This window comes from Thamnophis sirtalis, unplaced genomic scaffold (assembly GCF_051295495.1).
Source record: "Thamnophis sirtalis isolate CommonGarterSnake01/CBP01778 unplaced genomic scaffold, rThaSir2_p1.2 scaffold_6, whole genome shotgun sequence".
NCBI classification, from domain to species: Eukaryota; Metazoa; Chordata; class Lepidosauria; order Squamata; family Natricidae; genus Thamnophis; species Thamnophis sirtalis.
This window is the reverse complement of record NW_028261386.1, coordinates 88,893,851-88,920,816: the sequence shown is the minus strand read 5'-3', so window position 1 is coordinate 88,920,816 and position 26,966 is coordinate 88,893,851. Positions and strand designations below refer to the sequence as shown.

Below are 26,966 nucleotides of genomic sequence, written 5' to 3'. Positions count from 1 at the left end.
TATGTACCTCCCTGAGTATCTTTAGGCCAGGGCTGGACAACTATGGCCCCTTTATGACCTGTGGACTTCAACTCCCAGGATTCCTGACTGAGCATGCTGGCACAGGAATTTTGGGAGTTGAAGTCCACAGGTTATAAAAGGGCAACAGTTGCTACCCTTGCTTTAGGCAAAGAGCCTAAATAGGTTTGTTTTGAAGATAAACTATCATGTAATCTACAACTGCTTAAAGAAGTTTCCATCAGTTGGACTGCACTGACAGATACCCAGTCTGTTCAAATAGAAACTTGTTTCTTGAGCTTGTTTGGAGGTTCTAGCAGGGGAGCGCAGCTATCGTATACCCTTGACCGAAGATCGGTACACTCCTTCTATCTGGGATGGTCGTCCTCTTCCACCAAGCGCGCAGCTTTGGGAGGGATGCACATGGAGCGGTGAGGGAGGAAGGGGACACCCGCCTAGCCAGCCAGATCAGCCGAATCAATCCTGGCGATCAGTGGGGTGACAGATGTCGCAGCCAGTTCGCCCTCACATCTTGGGACTTCCGGTGACTCATTGTGCCTAGAGCAGGGTAAGGGAGCTTCTCTAATCCCTGACACTAATTTCTTCATGTGGGCTCCTTTTTTGGAGCACTGCTGATCCCGAAGAGACCAGCAGATCAAAGGGGATTTTCTGCAGATGCCGGGGTGGTAAGGCAAATCCCCCGGCAGACAGGAGAAACCCCCCTAAATGGACGAAGAAGATATCCTACCCTTTGGTTAGGACTGAGCAATGGCGTCTGCATAGAAGGAAGAAACAGAAATAGAAGCAGACGAATTCGGGTGCTTGTTATTACTGCCGACAACCCAGAGAGGAAAGCAACGCTTAACTGGCAAAGTGGGTGAGCTGAGAGAAGAAGAAGCCGAGAGAGAGGCTGTTTTTTTTTTACAGCTTAAGTTTGCCGAAAAGAAACATTGCAAAAAGGCTGAGTCAGAATGGACAGGAAGGGACAGCCACAACAGCTTTAAGATCAGCCACAGTAAGAACAAAATCCCGACATGGACTTCATGGAATAAAATTTGCCAGAAGGATTTGGAAGGTTTAAAGAAGTGACTGCATAATAGTCGGGTTGGCAAAACGGAGTTTCCTCTTTTTTTTTGTTTACCAGCTCTTCTTCCGCTGGGTTGAATTTCTTAACTATTTGATATTGATCTGATTGGGAGCTTGGAGCTGCGCCAGAGACAAGAAATAGAGGTCTGTCTTTCGCTTCGTGGACTCTAACACTGACATCAAGAAGAGAGTGACTTAGAGAGACTAATTATTAGAACAGAATATTGAACAACTGACAAAACTGAGAGATATTTATTGATATAAGAATAGGGTGTGATGTATAAATTTATGATACTTACTAATCAAATTAATCAAATAGAATACTACTAGTATTACTACATAGGACTGTTTAAGTATTGAAAGGTGATACTAAGGAAGGATAATTGGAATTGTTGTTGAATATTGGTTTATACAATTATAATAATTTTAATATATTATTGATATTACTGATAAGATATAAATAAGGTAAAAGTTATAATCAATAATGGGCAAGATAAAAAAAGGGGTTAAAAATGGCAACCTCATCAAAATTAGGGAAAAAGACCATACCCAATGTGAGTGCAGCAACGCCCCCCCCCTCAAATAAAAAAACAATGGAGAGTGCGTGGGGGTTGGAGAAAGGGGAAAAGATGGCAGAATCAGCCGGATCAGCACCTACGATGCAAAACATGCAAACGATGCTCCAGATGATACAGGAGACCTTGGCTACAAGCCAAGCAGAGACAAGGAAAAATCACGAAGAACTTAAAAATGAAATGGAAGAATTGAAAGGAACAATAAAAAATGTAGACGATAAAGTTGAAAAGATACAGAATGCCTTAACAATCAACGAACAGAAAATCCAATGTATGGAAGAAAAAATACAACACTCAGATCAGAAAATGGGAAAAATGGAAATAGAATATAGGCAACTTAATAAAGAATTGGAATTGTCAATAATCCGACTCGAAAACAAAAAAGCGGCATTCTACCTAAGATTTCAAAACATACCGGAAGAGAAGGAGGAATATCTGAAAGAAAAAATGGTTAATATCCTTACTGAATTTTTGCAAATAACAGAACAAGAATTAAGAGGAACAATTGATGAGGTTTACAGGGTGAACACTAATTATGCAAGGAGACATAGGCTCCCGAGAGAAGTACATGTAAGATTCACTAAGAAAACTGCCAGAGATGAAATGTACGAAAAAACCAGGGAAGAGATATATTACAGGGAAAAGAGCTGACCACGCTTAAACAGATCCCATGGAGAATCCGGGAACAACGCAGGCAATACCAATTTTTAACAAACGAGTTGAATAAAAACAGAATAATGTACAGATGGCTGGTACCAGAAGGGGTTCTGGTATCTTGGCAAGGAAAAAGATATAAGATAGAGAATTTAGAAGAAGCACACAAATTCTATGAAGAACACTGTAATAGGGAAGGAAAACAAGGAAGCAAAGAGGACAGAGGTCAAGTAGAAGAAACATCAGAAGACAGCGAAAGAAGCAGGAGAGAAGAACAGAGGCAAGAAAGAGAGAGAACAGAGAAGGAAGACAGCGAAAGAAGCAAGAGAGAAGAACAGAGGCAAGAAAGAGAGAGAGAGCAGAGAAGGAAGGCACGAGAGGGAAAAGTCAGATACAAACTACAAATTAGGGACTGGATGAGGGCTAACAAGCTTGTGCTCAACCCAGATAAGACCGAGTGGCTGTTGTGTTTCCCTCCCACTAATTCGGCAAGTATTCCATCTCTCAGGCTGGGGGGTCAAATATTACGCCCCTCAGACAGGGTCCGCAACTTGGGAGTCCTCCTGGACCCACAGCTGACTTTTGAACACCATCTGTCAGCTGTGACCAGGGGGGCATTTGCCCAGGTTCGCCTGGTGCACCAGTTGCGCCCCTACCTGAACCGGGAGGCTCTCACAACAGTCACTCGTGCCCCTGTGACCTCTAGGCTGGAGTACTGCAATGTGCTCTACATGGGGCTTCCCTTGAAGAGTATCCGGCGACTTCAGCTAGTCCAGAATACGGCCGCGCGAGCGATTGTGGGTGCACCTCGCTTCACCCACATAACACCTATCCTCCGCGAGCTGCACTGGCTTCCGGTCGATCTCCGGGTATGCTTCAAGGTGCTACTTATCACCTTCAAAGCCCTTCATGGTAGTGGATCTGGGTACTTGAGAGACCGCCTACTGCCAATTACCTCCACCTGACCAATTAGATCCCATAGATTAGGCCTCCTCTGAGTTCCATCTGCCGGTCAATGTCGACTGGCAACTACGCGGAGGAGAGCCTTCTCGGTGGCAGCTCCGACCCTATGGAATGATCTCCCCGTGGAGATTCGTACCCTCACCACCCTCCAGACCTTCCGCACAGCCCTTAAAAACTGGCTATCCCGTCAGGCCTGGGATTAAAGACTGTAACCCACCCGAATAGTATGAATGTCGTGCTTTTAATGATGTATTGTCTTATGTGTCAATTGTTTGTTTCCCTCCCTTTTCGAGTTGTAAGCCGCCCTGAGTCCCCCCAGGGAAAAGGGCGGCATATAAATAAATTACTCTAAACTCTAAACTCTCTAGAAGCAGAAGAAACAATCTCAACTAGAGATGGATCAAGAAATAACAATTATGTTGATAAACCTGAATGGACTGAATGCACAAAAAAAAAAGAAAAAAAAGAGCCCAGATGTTTAATATTCCTAAGAAATTGAAAGTAGACCAGATAATTGGTATAGATGGATGGAGCAAAGAAATAAAAAACATTAAAAGAATAGAATAACTCTCAAAAATAATAATTATGAGTAAAACAAGGGGGTCATGATTGGTGAAATCAAATCAGGATGATAACTGGCATATAGACAGTAGAATGATAGAGAAAAAAGGAAATGATACCTGTGGAAATAACAACCCCAAGAAAACATAAACTGGATTTGAAAGAGACACCATAACAATAGAAAAAGAAAGGAAGGGAAGAAGGAAAGAAAGGAGGGGAGGAAGGAAGTAGAGAATGGAGGGACGAAGAAAGGGAAAGAAGTGGAGGGTTGGAGAGAGAGAGAGAGAAGGAGAGACAGTAGGAGAGGAAGAAGAAATGTGGAGGAGAGGTAGGGGAAGAAGAAAGAAGTAAGGAGAGGTGAGTGGGAGGGAGAGAAAGAAAAGGAGAGGAGGGAGGAAGAGAGAAAAGGAGAAGGTGAGAGGGTAGGAAGGAGAAGACAGAGGGTAGGAGTAGGGGAGAAGTAAGGGAAGGAAGAAGGGGAAGGAGAGGAGGAAGGAAGGAAGTAGAGAAGTAAGGGACGGAGAAAAGAAAGAGAAAATAAGGTGGTGTCATAGCAAGTGCGAAGGATGGTAAATGATACATTCCAAATTATATCTTATACCCTTTTAAATGGAATAATAATAATATAAGAATGGCAAAGAAAAAGAATAACTATGTGAATGTATACCTATAACTGCATGTAAGAGAATAGATGACAGTAAAAATATAAAGCACAATATAGGCAAATAATACCTGATCATAAGTAGCTAAGTATAAATAAATTAAGAAATGTATATAAAAATGGATAATGAGTAACAAGATTACAAATGCAACCGGAACTGCTGTATGATATATGATGGAACTTATTGTTCCTATGTTGTTTTTAAAATATGTGGTTATTTTTGTTAATGTGTTTATGTGTTCTGTTGATGTGCTTATGTGTATAAAATAAAAAAATATAAAAAAATAGAAACTTGTTTCTTCCTGTGACTCGACAAAAGCGCACCCAACAACAGCGCGCCGACAAAATCGCGTCGCTAAAACCGCGACATCGATAGCGCGCTCACAAAGGCGCACTGACAAAAGAGTGCCGACAGAAGCGCCATTACGGTTAAGGTAAGGGTAAGGGTAAGAGTTAGGTTTAGGGTTAGGTTCAGGGTTAGGTTTAGGGTTAGGTTGAGGGTTAGGTTTAGGGTTAGGTTCAGGGTTAGGTTTAGGGTTAGGTTCAGGGTTAGGTTCAGGGTTAGGTTCAGGGTTAGGTTTAGGGTTAGGTTTAGGGTTAGGGTTAGGTTAGGTTTAGGGTTACCTTTAGGGTTACCTTTAGGGTTAGGTTAAGAGCGCGCTTCTGTCGTCGCGCTGTTGTCGTCGTGCTTCTGTCCTCATTCTTTGGTGCGATTTTGAACTTGCACTTTTGTCCCCGCGGTTTTGTCGGCGCACTTTTGTCGAGCACGCATTTGTCGGTGAACCGTTTCTTCCAAGCTTTTCTGCAAAGTGTCTCCAATATTTATGCATGGTACTAAATGGCTTTGTTCATTATAATGTATTGCATCACAAAGTGGCATCAATTGGCCTTAATCTGGCCCAGGAGAGGAGGAAGGCTTTAAAGGTGACGTAACATCCTGATTAAAAAGGAGGATTATATTGATTGTCATATCTAGCTGAATGCACTATTTATAGGGTCTGGATGGGAGTAAACAAGCTGGCACTCAATCCAGAAAGACCGAGTGGCTATTGATGTTGCCCCCCAAGGACGGTCCAGATATTCCATCTCTCAGCCTGGGGGGTGAAACTCTACACCCCTCAGAGAGGGTCCGCAACTTGGGTGTCCTCCTGGACTCGCAGCTGATATTAGTACACCACCTGTCAGCTGTGACCAGGGGGACTTTTGCCCAGGTTCGCCTGGTGCACCAGTTGCGGCCCTACCTGGACCAGGAGGCACTTAAAATGGTCACTCATGCCCTCGTCACCTCAAGGCTCGACTACTGCAACGCACTCTACATGGGGCTGCCCTTGAAGAGTGTTCAGAGACTGCAGCTGGTCCAGAATGCAGCCGCGCGAGCGATATCAGGGGTACCTTGGTACACCTGTGTTACACCTATCCTCCGCAAGCTGCACTGGCTCCCTATTAGTCTCCGGACACGCTACAAAGTGCTGGTGATTACCTTTAAAGTCCTACATGGCACTGGACCTGGATATCTGAGAGACTGTCTCCTGCTACACACCTCCCAATGTCTGATAAGAACTCACAGGTTAGGCCTCCTCTGGGTGCCATCTGTCGGACAATGCCGGCTGGCGACCACTCGGGGGATAGCCTTTTCTGTTGCTGCTCCAGCTCTGGGGAACGAGTTACCAACAGAGATCCGGATACTCTCCACCCTTGCAGCCTTCAAAAAAGCCACCAAAACCTGGCTGTTCCAGCAGGCCTGGGGTTGCTGACTCAAACCAGGTCAACCCCCAATTAATCCAGATGTGTGTTGTGTTTTTAAAATGTTTTGTATTGTTTTATGTTCTTCCTCTGTATGTTATTTTATTTTATTCGTACTTGTAAGCCGCCCTGAGTCCCCCCCCCCCGGGGATTCGGCGGCATATAAACCCATTAAATTAACAATTGAATTGACAATTTTCTTACAGTGAGTCTTTCTATAATCTATGCAAAGAGTGTAAAGGGCTGACAGATTAATCATTTATTACAGTATGAAATCTTGTTTAAAATTGTTGCTATTTCCCATTTCTCTGCATGAAAACAGCTGAAATTGGTTAGAAATTGATCCGCATATTGAACTGTATTTTAATTTCAAATATGGCTAGAAATTCTGCAAACTGTACATCAAATGCTGATTTCCCTCTATGTATCTGAAACCACTTATCTCTGCTCCAGTGGCCCTCTATGTTGAGAACAGTGCTGGACTATGCTTGCAAATTGTCTTTTTGTTCTCTGTCAATTGTACCTGATTAAGATTCCACATCTTGTGAAATTATGCAGATAAGCCAGGAGCAGTAAGTTTCGATGCAGAATTCACAATATTTCCATTTCCAAAGGAAAGTAAGAATTCTAGTAGTTCCTTTCATGCAATCATCTTCAAAGGGGCGGATAAGCACATAGCTCTAAGACACAATGATTGTATATGTGAATTGAGTTTACATTTCTATGCAAAAAATTGCTACAGTTTATACAATTGCTATGATCTTGTATATTACTCCTGAATACTATATTAGACTATAACTGAAGCAGATGAATGTTTATGGCAGCCATATTTCTTCTCCTGCTGCTTTTCCACTGTGTTTGGAAAACCATTTAGCTTTGACTGATTAAGGGTTCTTATAATCTTAAAACCATGTAAATATTGAATTGACTTAATAAATGTAATTCTAGGCTCAATATATTTCACTCAGAAATGATATTTTCAGAGGCTATCCATAAAAACAGCATCCAATATCTGTAGGTTTTCTTTAAAAATATTACAAGAATGAATAAGCACTTGTAAAAAAATAAGGTATTTAAAGAGATGCTACTTTTCTAACACATGGCTCAGAATATTTACAGGAAAAAAAGTTATGGAAATTTTCCCCAGAGGATAATCTTGTTGTAATCCCATAGAAATGAGTAATGCCTTCTGAATGGTTTTACAAATTAGAGACAGAAATATAGACTAGGCAAAGGAAATGTTGTTCAGAAAGAATTCCACTAGAAACAGAATTCATAGAAATATGCTTACACATTTCATTGAAATTAATTGTGGTCCATTAAAAATTATACCATAATACATTTAAGGCAGAGGTGGGTTGTGTTAGATATTCACCCTATCTACAGTGGTTTCCACCAAGGTCCTCTGTTCTGGCGGGAACAGAGGTCTAATCCTATTGGTTGAAGGGTCTGACAGCTCCCTGTAAAAGGGCTGCTGTCAGACTCAACCTTCGCTGGATTGTTCTCACTTGTTGTATTCAATAAAGAGCTGTTGTTACCGTTAAGCCTTTGTGTGTCTATACATTACCCAATCTAACAGATTGCTACTGGTTCGGGTGAACCGGTAGTGGAAATTGCGACTGGATTGCCGAACCGGTAGGGGCGGCAGGCTGGCCGTGCCCCCGAACTGGTTTCCCGGTCATCCATACTGTTGCCAGCATGTTTTTTGGTCATTTTTTAATATTCTGTGCATGTGCAAAACAATTTATAGGCAACTGTGCGTGCGCGCACAGCGAACTGGCAGTAACGCCAGCAGCAACTCACCCCTGATTTAAGATAACATAAGCTTCAGTGTGGTTTGTTGACTCTATTAATCATAGATTCAAAGAGTTGGAAGGGGCCAGGAAACAGTACAAAAATTCTAATTGAACACATCCAATGAATGATGTCTTTCTGAATAAACCGATTCACTGTCAAATTATATTTTACTGTGAGTTTTAATTTTTCTAACATTAAATGAAATTCTTCCTTTCTCTAATGTTAGTTCATTATTCTAAATCTTGCACTCTAAATTGTTAATGAACATACTGAAGAATAAAGAACACAGGACTGATTCTTGCCCGCAATGTTTGATATATCACTTCAATTTAATGAGGAACCATTGGTGGGCACTCTTTGAGTACAGCTTCTGAGCCAACCATATATCTGTTTAATTATGCTAGCCAGCCCACATTTAGCTAGCTTGCTGATCAGCATATCATAGGGTATTTTGTGAAATGCTTTGCTGTAGTTTGAAGATATTATATCTAGGGTTTTTCAAAATAGATTAAGGAAGTTATATGATCAAAAATTGATAAGATTAGTCTGAAAAAAAACTTGTTTTTGACAAATGCTGACTTATCTGATCGTTCCCTATGGAACGATCTCCCCGTGGAGATCTGGACCCTTACTACTCTCACGGCCTTCCGCAAAGCGATTAAGACCTGGCTCTTCCAGCAGGCCTGGGGCTGTTGATTTATCCAGCCCCATTTTATGTTATGAATGTTGTGTGATTTTAATGTCTGTACTTTTTAATTTTTATATGTTTCCCTCCCTACTTTATCTGTAAACCGCCCTGAGTCTCTCGAGAGTGGGCGCCATACAAGTCCTAATAAATGTAAACGTAAATTTTTATTATGTTCAATGCCCTTACAGATTGAGTTCCTTATAATCTGCTCTAGAATTTTCCAGTTGTCTATGTCACTATGTCACTATGTAGCTGGTCTGTTTTTCGAAGGTAGGGGCAGTTTCTCTGTTGATGTCCCTGTCTGTCTCCACCCCTTCCCTCCACACCATGGTAAACTGAGGCCACAACCATACAGCTGTTTTAACATAGTACCCTTTGTCCTGGAGACATGTAGTAATTGATTACACCTACCACAGCAGCTATTTCAAAGAGAAATATCTCTCCAATGGTAGTCATTTGATGTGGGTTTCAATAGCTTCTCTTACAATTCCAAGTGTGCTCACTGTTGCAAGGTGAATCTGCATTTCCTTCCCTTAAGGATAGGAAAGGAATGCAAGGATTCAGAAGAGGCTGCATGGCATACAGTACCCTTTGTAAACTATCGTCCTCTGCCAAAAAAGCATCTGCTTGCTTGCTTTTGTAATGATAAGGTCAGGTTAGGTAAAGGCAGTGGTGAAATTCACTTTTTTTTACTACTGGTTCTGTGGGCATGGCTTGGTGGGAATGGTGTGTCTTGGTTGGTGTGGTAGGAAAGGATACTGCAAAATCTTCATTCCCACCCCATTTGATGGAAATGATACTGCAAAATGTCCAAGGGAAGGATACTGCAAAATCTCCATTCCCACCCCACTCTGGGGCCAGCCAGAGGTGGTATTTGCTGGTTCTCTGAACTACTCAAAATTTCCACTACCGCTTCTCCAGAACCAGTCAGAACCCCTGGGTAAAGGGATAGCTAACCCTGTATTATCAATGTCTAATCTATTATCCAGATTTCATAGTAGTATGAAAATTGTATTGACTTTGACAATGACCATTGCAATAATTTAGTAGGCTTCAATAGTACAGGAAAGTACAATTCATGTTTATTGACTGTAAAGCATCCGCCCACAAAATTTCATGTAATACACTGCTTACAAAGTTACTATATCATTCTTGCCTACAAAATTAAAAACATAATAGAGTTTTTACCAAAGCATAGTTTAAAACATCCCTAGGCATTTTAGGGTGCTCGGGTCACATCTGGCCTTTTGGTTGTCCCTGTCTAACCTTTTATTTTGAAGGTAACTATTTTTTTCCAGTTTACATACATGCCATATGAATGCCTACCCATCTTCATAGCCCTATTGGTTCAGCCCTCCATAACAGTCCCAGTTTCTCATGTGGCCCCTTGGGAAAATTAATTGTCCACCTCTAGTCTAAAATATAGTCTCAGAAAGGTGGGACAATTAATGATCCAATCTGTGGATAAAAACAAGCAATTTGAATCTTTAGGATGATTTTGTTACAAGGTTTTAAAACTGAACAAAGCAGCCTTTCCTTCCTCCCTCCCTCCCTTCATTTTTTCACATCGCTGCAATTTTATATTTCTATATCTTCTTTCATGTAAGATGCCCTGCTGTTCCTTCATATCAAAATTAGGCATATGCTAGTTTTGATTCTATGCAGTTAATAAATCATTTTAATAAGCCTATGAAAGCAAGCATTTCTCCACACTACAAAGTACTATAACAAAATCTAATTTTTATTTTGTTGGCATCTATTGAGATAGTTTTTAAGGAAAAACTATACCATTAGGGGCTTTTTCAGCTTAAAGTGAAAGGAAACATGATACAGATATATGCAGTCATTGGTGATATGTGAAATATGGATAATGAGAAGTTTTTCTTCCACTTCCATAAAAAAATTAAATCTGTGATGGATAATAAACAGATATTGCTCTCCCTCACAAAAATCAAAGTTAGAATGTGTTGCTATTAGATGTGGTGATGGCTATTACCTTAAACAACTTTAAAAGAATAGAAGATAAATGAATAGAGAATTCTGCCAGGTTAATGTCTATTATTTCAATAGCTATATTGTTGTTAGTTGCGAAGTCATGTCTGACCCATTTTGACCCCATGGACAACATTCCTCCAGACCTTCCCGTCCTTTACCATCTCCCATTTAAGCTCATGCCTACTGCTTCGGTGACTCCATCCAGCCACCTCATTCTCTGTTGTCCCTTTCTTCTTTTGCCCTCAATCTTTCCCAGCATTAGGCTCTTCTCCAGTGAGACCTTCCTTCTCATTAGGTGGCCAAAATATTTGAGTTTCATCTTCAGGATCTGGCCTTCCAAAGAGCAGTCAGGGTTGATCTCCTCTAGGACTGACTAGTTTGATCGCCTTGCAGTCCAAGGGACTCGCATGAGTCTTCTCCAGCACCATAGTTCAAAGGCCTCAATTCTTTGGCACTCAGCTTTTTTATAGCTATACTATAACTATATACTATTCCTTAAGGCCAGCAACATACCAGGTGCTGAGGCACAACAGTAGAAGGCAGCTGGTAAACTTCTGGAATGTAACTTGATGCCAGTATGACAGAACATGGTAGACTATGTGAGTGTTGGCTTGGTTCAAGATGCTTCTTTTTAATTCTTGCCTTTTCCAACACCATATAAATGTAGCCATCTTTTGTATCCTGCTGGTGCTCTGGTATCTCCAGCTGGATACCAACCAAATTAAACCAAACTCTCCAATCCTTCAGACAAGCTATGATAGTACCTTATGTTATTTTGGCAAAATGTCCCCATGGCAGTGGTGGTATTCAAACATTTTTACTAACGGTTCTGTGAGCATGGCTTGGTGGGTGTGGTATGGCTTGGTAGGTGTGCTTTGGTGGGCATTTCAGAGGAAGGATACTACAAAATCCCCATTTCCTCTCCACCCCACTAACCTGCTTTCAAGCTCCATTCTCCTGTGCAGGGCAACAAAAGACCCGGCTGATCATCTGGGAGTCGGGAGGCAGTGAACAGATGGAGGGCAGGGCCAGCCAGAGGTGGTATTTGCTGGTTCTCCGAACTACTCAAAATTTCTGCTCCTGGTTTGCCAGAACTGGTCAGAACCAGCTGAATACCACCTCTGCCCATGGCTATTTTAATATTGTATCTCCTAAATTCATCATCATGATTTCATTCAGGTTCACCAAGCTAAGTAAGTCTCTTATGAAGCTCTTCTTTGAGCTTTCAGTGAAAAATGATGATGATCACCTGCAGCAGACATGTCTCTTTGGCGGATCAGCAAGGGAGATTTTGGTGACAATTCACATTCACAAAATAATGGTGGCTTCTGATATGGCTGTGCTGTCTGTTTTTCCAGCTGTCCTGTTAAAAGTGCTTCTCTTTTTTCCCTTAACAACCTTGGAATCCAGAGTACTTGCAATAAAATTTATTATTAAAACATTTTTTTAAAAAAATAAGCAAAATGTCTAATTTTAAAACTATTTAAAGTCCCCCCCTTTCCCTAAAAAAAATCCCAAATGTAAAAAGGAAATTAGGGTTAAAAGTGCAATTGCAAATCTTTCTGGCCATCCATCCAATTTTAAAACCTGAGAAAAGAGTTATTAAAAAATTGCATGACTGCATTTCATAGATGCATGTCAATGAAACTGCACATCTGAAATTGGATTACGAATAACATTTTAAAAAACCCTACGTGATTATAATAGAAATCAGCTTATAACTGTGCATCTAAATTATCCAGAATGCCAGCTACATCTAGTGGTGGCTAGTAGGTTACTGCAAAACTTCCATAGGCACATCAATGGCTTTTAATTTAGTATGTCAGATCGTATCTATTTTATTTGAACTATGCAGACTGAAAGTAAACTCCAAACCCATTTTGGATTTAGTATGCCAAAAATTCTAAGTAGTTTAATTATTGTTAAACGATATACATGATGGTTTAAGCACTGTTTGATCATTTGTAATGTGTGTGAGAAGACTTGACTTTAAAAGCAACAAAATAAATCCTGAGCTGGTTGTCTTGCAGTTTAAACACAAAATACTGATATTTAGATGTCCCAGGTCTCAGCATGATGATTTTAACTGTGGCTTCAACTCTTGTTTGTGCAGATAAGTTGATCTTTGTTTCCAGGGATCTGCGTTAACTTAAGAGTCAAATATAGCATTTCAAATAAACAGTTTTCTTAGGCTTACTATATAACTGTCTTCACATATACATGTACACACATATATACACACAAAAATAATAATCTGAAAAATAAATTTTGTTGGGACACTAACCTAGTTGCTCAGAGCCGTGGCACAGCTGTTTTTTTGCCCTCCCCGCATTCAACTATATATTTGCATAAGATATACTTGCATATTTGTATCCAAATCTCTCCCTCCCTCCCTCCCCCCCCCTCTCTCACACACAATCATTGTCTTCATCTACCTCTAAATACACAAATATATTCATCCAGGTACAAAAACAATTATAGTTGGGAACCATAGCAAGACAGGAAGAACAACAACTGGAAAATAATCATTCAGCAAGAATTCCAAATAGGATTGATAAAGTCAGTTTTAATTAAGATTAGATACATGCTATCTGCTTGAGGAGATTTCTGAGTTCAGATCATTAGAGTTTATTGCAGAAAGAATATCTGAAATATACTTGATCATAGAGGTTTCTTGATTTTAATAGTTAGTAGATCCCCTTTCTTATCTAAATCAATATTTTTGATAACAATTTAGCTAGAAAATAAAAATAGCTACTGGTTGAAGCCCTTTTCTCAAGGATTCCAGAGCTAATAAATAAAGAAAAAACCCAGATCAAATAAGTTATTGTCTAGAAGCATTTATGTTTTGAGTTGTCTATGGAGATTCTCAATCATGGTTGTCCAAAGATCTTTTTTCAAAACACAACTTTCTCTGGTTTTTTTTTCTTTGAAACTGCTTCACTTCTCATTCAAGGAGCTAAACTGAAGCTGAACAGAAGTAAAGAAGCTTCTTGGATGAGGAGCAAAATGTTTTCAAAGAAAAAACTAAGAAAGTCCAGTTGCCTTTTGGAAAGCACTTTTGAGACTATGTTTTGGGTTGTATTTTGAGGAATAAAAGATAAGTTGTAATCTCCTTGGCCTTCACAACATGGAGTCAAGACAATAAGATTTTGTAGAGACACCGTATTGAATGTTGACAATGCAGAAAATTGTTACAGCATTCCTTGGTAAAGGTCATGAGGTCTAAGAATTTGTGTCTTGAATCCATACCTTTGCATCTTGGTGATATTGGTTTCTAATCTATCTGCTTCTGGGGGTTTGAGTTGATTGTTTAGGCATGTACAGTATGTCTGTGTATTGGCAATGGGGGGAAAGCTTGAAAAACGTATCTCTCCACATTCCAAATGTCCTCACAGGATTCAAAAAAAGACAGAGATCACCAGCAGATTATGTGCACAAAGCAGTGCCTGTATTTGCAGGTGTTTTGCTTTCTGTTATGGGGTGAAACAGCTGCCATTCATATCTGTAGGAAAAAAGGAAAGAGCAGCACTTGGCTACGATGCTGCCATCAGGTCAAACAACCCTGACACTGTGTTGCCTAGCAGGGACTGTGTTATGGAATGAAATGTGTCTGGAATACCTGCTGAGAATGTTGGCAGGGAGACAGCATGCTAAGAGAGTGGCATAAAGCCCACGGCTGAATTTCTGGCCATATTAGAGCTCCTTACCAGAATAGCCTTCTTATGTTTCATTAACCAGTGAGCTCTTTAGAACTGGGTCGGGGGGGGGGGGAAGAGCAGTGTTTGCTGACACGTAAAGAAATAGCTGCACAGGACCGGCGGACAGCTAGCACCTTTAGGCCTTTTAATTTTTTTAAATGCCATTCTTTTCAGTACAAGAAAAACACAGCCATTCCTTCTTTCAGGTGATCTACTGCAGCCCTCCCACTCTTGGTGTGTGCTGAAGCTGTTGCAGATGCCACACCTTTTTTTAAGGCACTTCTTTGCAATGGAAAAAAAATCATTTTCCTCAGGCTACATAAGGAAACTGAGAATGTGTCATTTAACTTTCATGTCACATAGCAGGCCATTTTTAAAGCTCAATATTTTACAAAAGGGCTATGTCTTCAGCAGTGCCCTCTTTGATATGGTTGCACGATGACAGACAGATGATAGAAAGATGATAGATAGATAATATGATAGATACATATTAGAGAAAAATAGATAGATAGATAGATAGATAGATAATAGATAGGTAGATGAAGATGGATGGATAAATAAATAGATAGATACTGTAGATGATAGATATAGACAGATGATAGATGAAAGATAGATGATAGATAGATAATAGATAGATGATAGAAAGATGATAGATATTATTGATGATAGATATGATAGATAATAGATGGTAAATATAAGTATAATCTTTATTGTTATTGTACTTAAATACAACAATGATAAATGATACAATGATAAATGATACAATACAATGATAAATGATAGATAGATAAAGATAGATGATAGATATATAAAGATGATAGATAGATTATGGATGGTGTTCTGACGCCCACCTTGTCCGTTCAAAAACAAAAGCCAAACAGAACGTTCAAAGGAATGTTTTTTATCAGTCCCGGCTCTTGCTGGCTCGAGCCCAAAATAAACACAGATAAACACGCTGGCAGTAAGTCTCACAAACCTAGACAATGCAAACAGGCTTCCCACTTCTCCAAGTTGGTTTAAGTCAATTCATGAACATAAATGAGAACGTTGACTTCTGCAACCAGGGCGTGGCACCAGCAATCTCTTTATACTCAGGCGAGGATCCCAATGAGCAACAGCTGCTCGCAATCATCTCCTGTATTTCCTCCTTCGTCCTTTACGCTGAGTAGACCTAAGCCTGCTTGCCTCTTGATACAACTCCCAAATACTTTCAGGAACATTCCCTTTGATCCAATGCTCTCCCGCCACCTGGTGGCCAACCAGTCTCTCCTCGGCCTGCTCGGAGTCGACACCCTGTCCAGGGTCCTCCACGTCCTCCAAGGCCAACTCATAAGACCCCTCGCTGTCGGAGTCTGGTAGCAGCTTTAATGGCTCCTGCTGGGCCACAACGGATGGATGGATGGATGGATGGATGGATGGATGGATGGATGGATGGATGGATAGATAGATGATAGATAGATAGATAGATAGATAGATAGATAGATAGATAGATAGATAGATAGATAGATAGATGATAGATAGAGAGATAGAGACAGACTAGGTTTTCTATCTGGGAGGTGGCAGATGAAATACAAGTTTGCGATGTCCCTCCTAAGTCAAAATCACCAGTCAGTAATTCTGGCTCTGAGGGAGAAGGTGACTTTTTTTTTTAAGACCACAGAATGTGGAAGAGGCTCCATAGCTGAGGAAATTATAGAAAATTCTTGCTGATACAAAAAAGGAAAAGAAATGGGATTTTGCTAGATCCAAAGACAGAATGAAAATGGAAGCTGTCCTCAGACAGAAGGAAGGATCAGGAAAAGCATCTGATGGTTGCAAACTTGGACAGGAAGAGAAAAACAGAGCAAATGTCTCTTGCTTGCTCTCTTTGACATATTAATTGCAACTATTTCTAATAATAGGATGCGATGAGCAGCCGTATAAATATAAATAAATGTAAATGCAAACATATAATTTGTTTTCATCCTCATGATTTTCAAATATAATTCCAATATACCATATTTTTTGGAGTATAAGATGCACCTTTTTTCCCCTAAAAAGAGGCTGAAAATCTGGGTGCATCTTATACACTGAATACAGAATTTGTTGCCTCCCGAAGCCCCACCCCCTTCACCAAAATGGCCATGCATAGCCTTATGGAAGCTTTCAGAGATCCCCTGGGGGCTGGGGAGGGCAGAAATGGTTTTGCCCCCCCCCATCCACCAGGAGCACTCTGCAAGCCCCCCCAAGGCTTTTTTTCCCCCAAAAATGGGACTTTTGGGGAGATTTGCAGAGTGCAAAAACTTTTTTTTCCCTTTCAGAAAGCTGTTTAGTTAGAGGGATTGATGAGAATTACATTGGTCAAGTACTGTGCCAGTAGAAACAAAGTTTTATGTGCTACAGGTTGTCAGCTATTTCCTTCTCCAGCATATGGATAAATACACCTGGAAACATCTCCCTACCTACTCTCTCTCTCTCCCTACCTACTGTATTTATCTCTCTCTATCTCCCCCTCTATCAACCTATATACCTACCTACCTACTCTCTCCCCCCACCCCCTACCTATCTACTGTATTACTATTTCTCTCTCTCTAGCCCTCTACCTACCAACCTACCTATTCTCTCTCTCCCTACCTATCTACTCTATTTCCCTCTCTCCATCTCTCTCTATTTCTCTCTATCTATCCCTCTCCCTATTTCCCTATCTACACACATTCTCTCTCCCTACCTACCTACTTGTCAGCACTTCTTCATTGGATAATCAGGAAAGAAAACCACAAGACTCCATTGATAGAAATCAAGTGTACTTTTACTAATTATAAATGAACAGAAGCGTAGCAAAGCGAAGTCTGATTATTTAGGCGCAAAAGCGAATGATATATTGTATATCCCATTCCCCACCCCTTGGCATCCCATGCACAGTCCAATCATAATTCTCCCAAGTGTCAGGTGCGAGATAACTTCGAAAGGTATCACCAAGATGGAATGTCGGTACCGTTGGCCTTGGCGGGAAACCTCTGCATGCGCAGTAAGACGGGCAGTTGAAACTCCAGAATCTTCCTCCAGCACAACAAACAGTCCCCTCCCAAATACCATGCCCTCCCTCCCCGTTTCAATGGCAGCCGAAGCAGCAGCAAAGCAGAGGCTGACATCCGGCCCTCCTTCGGAAGAAGGCAGTCAGACCTGGAAAAACGACAAAAAACAAACAAACAGACGAACAAGAAACGGAAAAGGAAAAACGGGGGGGGGGGGGAGAGAGAAAAAGTCAGGAACTAAGGCTTGTCAGGATAAGCAGAATAGAACTGGCGGAGCAGCTCAGGGGCCCGGACATGAGACTTGTTCACCCACTCGCCATGGGACGGGGGAAAATGCTTCCAAGCCACCAGGTACTAAACCCGATTCTGCCGTCTGCGAGAGTCCAAAATTTCTCGAATCTCAAAATGCTGTTCACCATCAATCAACAGGGGGGCAGGTGGCGCATCCACCAGCGGATGTAAAGATGAAAAATGAAGAGGTTTAATGAGATTAACGTGGAAAACAGGATACACGCGGTTGAGGTGCTTGGGCAGCTGTAAGCGAACCGAAACAGGATTGATGACCTTGATGATAGGAAACGGGCCCACATACTTAGGCCCCAATTTCTTGGATTTTTGTGTAGCTTGAAGGAACTTTGTGGAGAGATAAACTTGATCTCCCACCTTGTAATCAGTAGGTTTAGCACGTTTCTTATCAGCCTGCTTTTTATGCCCACGATGCGCAGTGTCTAAAGCCCGAAGCGCCAAAGGCCAAACATGCCATAGACGATCACTCCACTCAGAGATTGATGAAACTTGCGGCTGCTCACGAGGAACTTCGGGAATAGGAACAAAATCCTGGCCAGACACCACCCGAAAAGGGGTGAAACCAGTGCTGCTATGTACAGAATTATTATAAGCCACCTCTGCATGCGGTAACAAGTCCACCCAATCATCCTGCTGGTAGTTGATGAAACAACGTAAATATTGCTCCAGAACAGAATTAGTCCTCTCATAAGCCCCATTAGTCTGAGGGTGATGGGCGGAGCTTAAGCCCTGGGCGGAGCCAATGCATTTAAGAAATTCCCTCCAGAACACTGAGGTGAATTGCACGCCACTATCAGAAATGATGCGATCAGGTACCCCGTGCGGTAAATGTGAGAAATCAACAGTTTAGCGAGGGCTTTTGCAGAAGGAATCTTGGGGCAAGGTATAAAATGAACTTGCTTGGAGAACAAGTCAGTAACCACCCATATGACCGTGTGCCCCTGGCTCTCAGGAAGCTCAACAATGAAGTCCATAGAAACCTCTTTCCATGGGGCGACAGGGCAAGTACAGTCTGGAGCAAACCCTGTGGTTTTCCAGGTGAGCGTTTAGCGGCTGCACAAACGGGACAGCTGGTGACATAAAGCTCAATGTCCTTTTTCAAAGAGGGCCACCAAAACTGCCGTTTCACAAGATGTAGTGTCTTCACGAACCCAAAGTGCCCTGCCATCCTGGAATCATGAGCCCATTGGAGAACCACTAGATGAAGAGAGGCAGGGATGAAAAATATGGGTATGCATATTTCTCACTCATCCACAGGTTTTTCACTTCATTCCATCATCGTCTTTATTCTAGTTATATCCATACACTTTTGTGATGTTCTGTAACACACTGTAGCAGCTTATATACTGTATCTCCTATCCTTAAGTCCACTTTACCTTTGTACTGTTGTGAAATGTATCCTCTAATACTTTTTGACACAGGACTTATACTCTCTGCACTTGTACCATTTTCACTGTTTTCTTTCACTTCTTTCCTTTCCTTCTGCATAATCTTCCCCAAGAATATTACCAAATAATGTGCATCACACATTCAGAACTTCTCATTTTTATATTCTTTACAAAAATCTATTGGAAACAAGGGTTTTTTAAAACAGGTATTCCACATAAACCATTCTCTTCCTTCTTGAGGGAAGACCCATCACCTGGATTTGTTAAAGTGTTATCATGAACATACACATATTAAGACTTGACACTTATTAAGGAAGAAGATTCTGTAAAAGCAGTAGGCATCAGAATGATTTTTTTAAAAAAAATTTAATGCAGCGTTTATAATTTGAATTGAATTTGAATTTAATAAAATTTATATGCCGCCCAATCCCGTAGGACTCCGGGCAGCTTACAAATACAAAAATAAACTCAAAAACTAAAATATAGAGAAAAGAAAAGATAGATTTAAAAACAACACAGCATACACTCAGTCCTAGATGGGGCTGGACCTCATTTTGGGGTCAACAGCCCCAAGCCTGCCGGAACAGCCAGGTTGTAGTGGCTTTTTGGAAGGCTGAGAGAGTGGGAAGGGTCCGGATCTCCGCGGGCAGCATTGCCCGGTCGACGGCACCCAGAGGAGGCCCAGCCTGTGAGATCTTATAGGTCATTGGGAGGTATGTGGCAGGAGGCGGTCCCGCAGATATCCAGATCCCAAGCCATGTAGGGCTTTAAATGTAATAACCAGCACCTTGAAGTGCGTTCGGAGACCTATGGGAAGCCAGTGCAGCTCGCGGAGGATAGGTGTAACATGGGTGTATCTAGGTACACCCGATATTGCTTGCGCAGCTGCATTCTGGACCAACTGTAGTCTCCGAACACTCTTCAGGGGCAGCCCCATGTAGAGCGCATTACAGTAATCAAGCGTAGAGGTGACGAGGGCATGAGTGACCATTTGAAGTGCCTCCCGGTCCAGGTAGGGCCGCAACTGGTGCACCAGGCGAACCTGGGCAAAAGCCCCCCTGGTCACAGCTGACAGGTGGTGTTCTAATATCAGCTGCGAGTCCAGGAGGACACCCAAGTTGCGGACCCTCTCTTGAGGGGTGTAGAGTTTCACCCCCCAGGCTGAGAGATGGAATATCTGGACCGTCCTTGGGGGGCAACATCAATAGCCACTCGGTCTTTCTGGATTGAGTGCCAGCTTGTTTACTCCCATCCAGACCCTATAAATAGTGCATTCAGCTAGATATGACAATCAATATCATCTTTCTTTTTAATCAGGATGTTAAGTCACCTTTAAAGCCTTCCTCCTCTCCTGGGCCAGATTAAGGCCAATTGATGCCCTAATAACAGTCCAACAATGGCCCTTTCATTGCTTAATTGACAATACATGAAGACTCAATGACTTCTAAAGGTGAAATAACAGATTAAAAATTTACTTATATCCCAGGCTACCTCCCAAGATAGATTGTACTACTAAATTAAACATTGGGTTTCCCCCCACCTCCCGAAAAACTGTTTTGACACAAAATAGCAGCAGGCAATACAAGCATATTATTTAGTTATATGCAGGACCATAAAAAGGTGCAAATCTTCAACTCTTTTTATGCAATGCTTAATAAAACTGCCATGAAGGAAAATGCAAATAGAAATGTTTATTGAAAACTAAAGCCAAGTGAGGCAGTGAAAAGAGTTACAGAGCATGACAGCTAGGGGAAAGCTCTCAGTGGGACTTCCCTACCCTTGGTGCCCTAAGCATATGCCTATTTTGCTTAATGGTTGATAGGGGCAGCCCTTTCTGCAATATAATATAGCACACCTGCTTGTAACTCTTTCCCAAGAATATGTGAACGAGGAGAGGGAAACACTCAATTATTTTCTCTTTGGTCTGCATTCCACAAGATGGCACCAGCATCTAATACATTCACCCACAAGCAGTGTTTACCTTTTAAAGCCGGCCACCCATAACAGATTAAGGGATTAAATATTTGTCTCTAAAAGACCTGGCCTTTCACGCCCACATCAATTTATGCGCCAGAGCGGGCTATTGCCGTTACAAAAGACATTCAGACTATAAAGTGCACAATAGATGTCAACTTATTCTTTGTCTGTCTTTCTTGAGCACCTTATAAACAGCTGCGAGGAGCTGTTCTAACCAGATCACTCACTGACTGTCATGTGATGTCTTTCTCAGCCTCAGGAAAAAAAATGGCCTCTGCCTGTTGTTTTTTCTCCAACCGCAAGAGAGTGACATTGTTTTATTAATCAGCATTTATTTTCCTAACAAGTGTCTTTTGTGCGGCTTCTGCGCTGGGAGGCTTATCACTGATCTCCATTGCAAATAAAGCACTGTGTCTATTTATGGTCATGGCTTAAAGAACAGCACAGCTCATGTACCATATTAGAACTGTTTGAAAAAGAGCCAAAATACAGGGGTCAGGTTTCCTGTGCTACAAGCAACCTAAGTAAGAATGCAATATACCAGCACCATCTCCCCAGCCTTGTTTGCAAAATAGCCTGGCAATTGCTAATATACTAGTCCCTGTTCATATTATCACTGATTAACTCGGACAAGTGTTTTCTAACATTTTAGAATACACTTATGGCAGGTGGTATGGGTGCAGCATGTCAGATAGGGATTTTTTTTTCTTCCAAAAAGTTGGGACATTTGAGATTGCCAGTTTGATTATGTTCAATTTAGTTCAAAATAAGTGAGTAGGTCAAAGAGGATTTCAGAATGTTGATTAGCAACTTTATGTAGAATAGAGTTAATGATTGATGTTACAGTGACTGAGGATTGTTATGAAATAGAATCTCTGGGGATGCATTTCAAGTTTTTCTAGGACAGAACAATTGATCTGGATAATAAGATGTGTCTAAACACCTCTAGTGGTTAGGAAGTGGGGGAGACATGGGGCACTTTGGATAAATTAATATAAACTCGATGAAGCCCTAAACTATGATGATTAATGAAACTGACATGAGTATTTCTCTCTTCGTAGCATCTGCCATTGATTGGAACATTTTGTGCAATTTAATGAAAAGGGGATTTTGGTGCCCAAAATATACTTTTTTGTTCTTATTTACGTAACAACTAACATGGAAATGTTTGACTTTGCATAAGAGTGACTACTAAACTCAAAGTTTGAACCACTTTGTACAACATATATCTAATGCCATCCCAAAGCGGATTATTTCGCAAGTACTATTTCAATAGTACTTCAGCTATTTAGAAAGCTAACTGAATCCCAACATTGTTTAATAAATTGGCTAGATATAGATCTATAGTCTCTTGGACATCTTCATATATGCAGTTTTCCTGACCAAATAATCCAAAACCCAAATATGAGCCCTGTAAAGGTTTAGCTATTGTTGATTATTGATATCATCTTAAAATAAATCGCTGCAAAATTTCAATGCTTCTCTAATACGCTGTACACAAACATAACAAATCCTAATATAATTGTAATGCAGTTAGCAGCAAATGCAAAGCCAACTACATGTGACTCAAAACATTGCTTTCTTGCTCAATTGTCCTTGACACCATATTCCTTGTTTTGTTGATATACAATAGGAATGTTTTAAAATGATTGTAGTATTACGATCAAAGCGTATAAGGCATGAAAATGCTGTCAAATGCAGTTCCCTGCCTCAAAGCTTACTGCTAGTCATCCATCATCCAAGAGCAATTTATCTCATTCTAATGGGTACAAAGCAGCATTTCTGTGACATTACACAAAACATTGTTCTGGATAACACAGACAGAGCCCAGTGTCCATATTGTAGGAAGATAAAGCATGTTGAAAAATGTTGCTTTTGGGGAATTCATTAAATACAGCTAAATTCAAGGAAGCAGTTTTAAATGTTTCACCAGATAATATACCCCAGCTTGATACAAATCCTAGTGCACACATAATTCAGTGAAATTTAATATAGCAGTTGATATACTGCCAGGCTGTCTAATATTCTGGTTAGAAATATTCAAAAATTATAATTGACACTTGCACTTTGAAGTTGTTTCAGTATAAGAGGGGCATCTGTAAATGCTTGCCCAACACCTTAAAAATAATTTTGAAAGTGAGATATCAGGTCAGTGTTTAACTGCTGCAGCTTTGTTAAACATTATGTTAAATACCTGATCTTGTACTGATCACAGAAAGTAGGGAACAGCTTTCTTTTCCCACCAAGAGAAAGTGAAATAAAATATATTATTGATTTAAATATTTTACTATCCCCATGAGAAAATACATAAAATTATTCTTTTAGTATCTGCGTCCGAGCTTTAGACCGTAATACAATTAGTTCAATTTTTTTTAACAAAACATTTTTCCCAATGTGTGTTCTGCTTTTCATCTTTCTATAATGAAAACTTATGATTTTAGTGCAATGTAGGTTTTTCAAACAAAAAATGGCTAAGGGCACTTTTATCTTGATGCAAGAAAGATGGAATATAAGCTACAACATGCTTATTTTATGAAGCCTTTTCACATAAGTAAGAAATACATGTGCATGAAGAACAAAGTCTTATTGAGAGTACTTGTGAGAGTATTTATAAAATTAAAGTTTAATAGATAAATAGAATAAATACTTTATGCATCATAATTCTGGACAACTACATTTATAGCGAGTAAGTTGGCAAAATCACAAGTTGTTGCCTCTTGGCAAATTCCACTTTTGATAAAATCACACAGGCATGTTACAATGTTACTTATGAGACTGTGATGTCATAATTAGTTTTAAATCCTTTTACCTTCTGCACTGATCATGACATATAGCACACAATGGTGTCAAGTAAATACTCCTTCAGAATGTTCACACAACCCAACAGCTCAAGTTAAAAAGGGTCATATGTACTAAATATTCGGAGGGGGAAATTGAAGGGGTAGGCAAGAAAAAGAAGTTTAGGAAAAAGAATTGGGAACTATACCTAGGAAAAAGTTAAAGCCTTTAACTTTTTTATGGACACTGGCAACTTAAAATAAATTAATAAGTAGGTTCTCAGAAAAAAAATGTACAAAAATACTGTCAAATTTCCCCAAAAGCTTTCAACACAGTAGTTCTTTCCCCCTATGTATTGAATAAACCATGTAAGCACATTACCAAAGTAAAAAGATGTTGAAAATAAAAGCCAGCAAAGTCCCCTCCCACCGCCATTCCATTCACACTATCTTTTTGTCTGTACAAATGGGGGAGAAGAACAGTCAGCAGAGTTTAAGTAACAGTATTATTTTTCCTGAAGAGGGAAGGTTTGGCCCACATTTGCTAAGCTTCCACTTTAGCAGACTAAAAATTAGCATCACTCCAATGCATAGTTCAAAACAAAGGAAGAGGGCAGTATTTGCGCAGGAATCTATCCTGAAGTTCGTGCAATCAACTAACACATTTTTAAAAATCTTTTTTTTAAACTCAGAATCTGAATGCAGTTCTACTCATTTGAAACGTAACTTGCAGAATATCCACAAGATTATTTTGCCAATGTTTGCATGTAGTCACTGACAGAACTGCCAGGTTAGCAGGGAAGAAATTAAGCAGAGAATAGAGACACTGAGGGATATGAAAGATGGGTACAGTTAAAAATTATTATAGGTTAGGGGGGACAAAAATGGGTGGCCAAGCTTAAAAATAAAAAAAGTGGTGGTAGCAAACAGAAAATAAGAAAAATTATACAAGCTTATATTTTACTCTGCTTCCCAGGTTCCTACAAGCCTTTGAAATACTGTCTCTAGAGGGAATGTTTTCATTCATACATATGGAAAAAAGGTCCTTTGTTTTGCACAAAAGTCAGCAGCTCACTCTGCTAGACTGCTGTTTGCAAACGAAGTCTGTCATGAAATCAAACTCATTCTGTCCCAGCCAAAGCTCGGGAAGCTCCTTGATGCGATCCAAGCCCATTTCTACAACTAAGGACATCAGGACCTCCTCGTCAATGAAGTCTGTGTCAATGACATTGGGAGGCAGCATTGCTGCAGGGACGTGGGGCACAGAAGCAGGGACACTGCCATTGCCCCCGCCAGCCCCACTGCTGCTGTGCTTGGGGTTGCAGTCCCGAAAATGCTGGGTTGCTCCATTGAGCTGATGGTTGGCAGGAAGTAAATCCGGCATGTAGTGGTTGTGAGGGTAAGGATGGTGACTGAAGTACTGGTTGTTCAGCTTCTGCAACTGCATGCTGGCTGTTAAGGGCCCGCCTTGAGGGGCCACCGTCGGTGCCATAAACTGGGAATTATTAAACCTCGCTGTCGGCGGCATGCTGCCAGCAGGGTGTCCCCCATTCACGTTCCCTGGCCCCATGGCATGCCTGATCCCACTGTTTGTGTTCATATTTCCTCCTCCGTAATGGAGATGGTCGCTCATCAAGGCACTGAAGGCGTGAGGCTGCTGCTGCTGGTGGTGATGGGTTGGAAAGGGTCCCATTCCCATGCGATGTGCCGGATGGTGGTGAAGCCCAGTGGTTCCATCCGGGAAGCGCCCATGGTTCATGGCCATCATGTGCTCTGCCATTTCAAGCCTTCAGAAAAGTTAATATTTACAGAGAAAGGGATCAACATTTATATGCCTGCCTGTGCGCCCTCCCGCCCCTGACGCTCTCTCCCCGCTATTTCTGCCTAGGAAGTCGCCTCTCCACCCTTCCCGCCCCCCTCCAGCCCACTCGGTCCTTTTCTCCTTCCAGAGACAGTCTTCCCAATTCGCCGGCACTGGCAAGCGGGGAAGGCGCCTTAGGCACCATCGCCGGCTGGCAGCCGCCCTCCCCTCCGCCACAACTCTCGCAAACCTAGGCGCTCCCCGGCTCCTTTTTCTTTTCCCGCTCTCGCTCCATTTATCATCCGTCCCCCTTTTGATCGGCAAACGCCGGTCCACGCTCGTAACGCTCATGCAAACAAATCCACGCGTGTGGTCGCGGAAAAAGCCTTACATAAGAACCACAGAGGGGAGAGCGAGCGAGCGCTGTCCGACCTTCCCGCTCTCCTTGTCAGCAACTTTGGGAATTAAAGTCCGCCAGGACCGCTTGTGATATAAGAACAAGTGGATTACCAGCTCCCGCGGAAGCCTCTTCCCTCCCCCGCCTCGGGCATGCCTTCCCGTGCCTCCAGTCCTCGGTCCGGAGCTTCGTGCAGGGAGCGCGAGAAAGCCCACCGCTCACCTCACGCTCTTGCTCGCTTTCTTCCTTCGCTCCCAACGCGCTGCTAGACCCAATCAGCAAAAATCGCTCAGCATAGAGCAGGCGACGGTCCGGTTCCTCTCTGTGCTTGTCCCGGCGGAGGGTGGCGATTAATTCTTCTGGCTGCTGGGCATACAGACTCGAAGCCGCGGCTTCCCCTGCTCGGCGAGTTTCTCATCAGCCCTTGCCAACAATGAGCTGTATTCCTTACCCCGCTTTGGCCACAGCTAATATAGGATTTCAAAAGGGAGGAGCGAAAAGCCTTCGCAGGCAACCAGAAGTAAAACCTGGAGCAAAGCAAGGAAAACAAGCCAGGCGGAACTGGAAGGAATCCAGAGCGCCCCGTTGTTCTTGCGAGCTCCGGGCCACGTGTGGCATCGGCGAGGCCCTCAGATCAGCGCGGACACGAAGGGATTTCGACTGCTGACGCGAGTGGTCAAGACTGGATCGGGCGCCGAGCGAGAAATGCGTGGCCCGTCACCCGGCAAACGGCCCTTTTGCTTCTAATTGAGCCATCAGTCCGATCACTCGTTTACCGCTCACCATTAGGCGCTGCTGCTGCTTCCTTGCCCCCCCCCCCCGTGGGATATTCAAAACGGGCGTTTATTTCTTTTCCCCTCTGGCCGCGCCTCCTTCCTCCTCCAG

General features: G+C 41.7%; 2 protein-coding genes across 2 annotated transcripts in view; one reads left to right on the top strand and one right to left on the bottom strand.

Annotated features, from left to right (window-relative positions):
* Positions 1 to 1,171: 1,171 nt before the first annotated feature.
* LOC148045068 (uncharacterized) overlaps positions 1,172 to 26,966 on the top strand; it is a 30,223-nt gene continuing 4,428 nt past the window's right edge. Inside the window, exon 1 of the mRNA XM_087719020.1 lies at positions 1,172 to 2,304. Coding sequence (XP_087575146.1) covers positions 1,596 to 2,304 — 709 coding nt within the window. The 5' untranslated portion in view covers positions 1,172 to 1,595. The remainder of the gene's footprint in view (positions 2,305 to 26,966) is intronic.
* Positions 23,703 to 26,825, bottom strand: CITED2 (Cbp/p300 interacting transactivator with ED-rich tail 2). Its single transcript, XM_014055105.2, has 2 exons — positions 26,304 to 26,825; positions 23,703 to 25,670 (listed from the first exon to the last, which is right to left on the bottom strand). Exon 2 carries the CDS (start codon positions 25,661 to 25,663, stop codon positions 24,947 to 24,949), a length of 717 nt encoding a protein of 238 aa, XP_013910580.2. The 5' UTR covers positions 25,664 to 25,670; positions 26,304 to 26,825; the 3' UTR covers positions 23,703 to 24,946.

What these genes read in the sequence shown, in the direction of transcription:
- CITED2 (XM_014055105.2), bottom strand. Translation starts at nt 25,663, where the DNA reads ATGGCAGAGCACATGATGGCCATGAACCATGGGCGCTTCCCGGATGGA.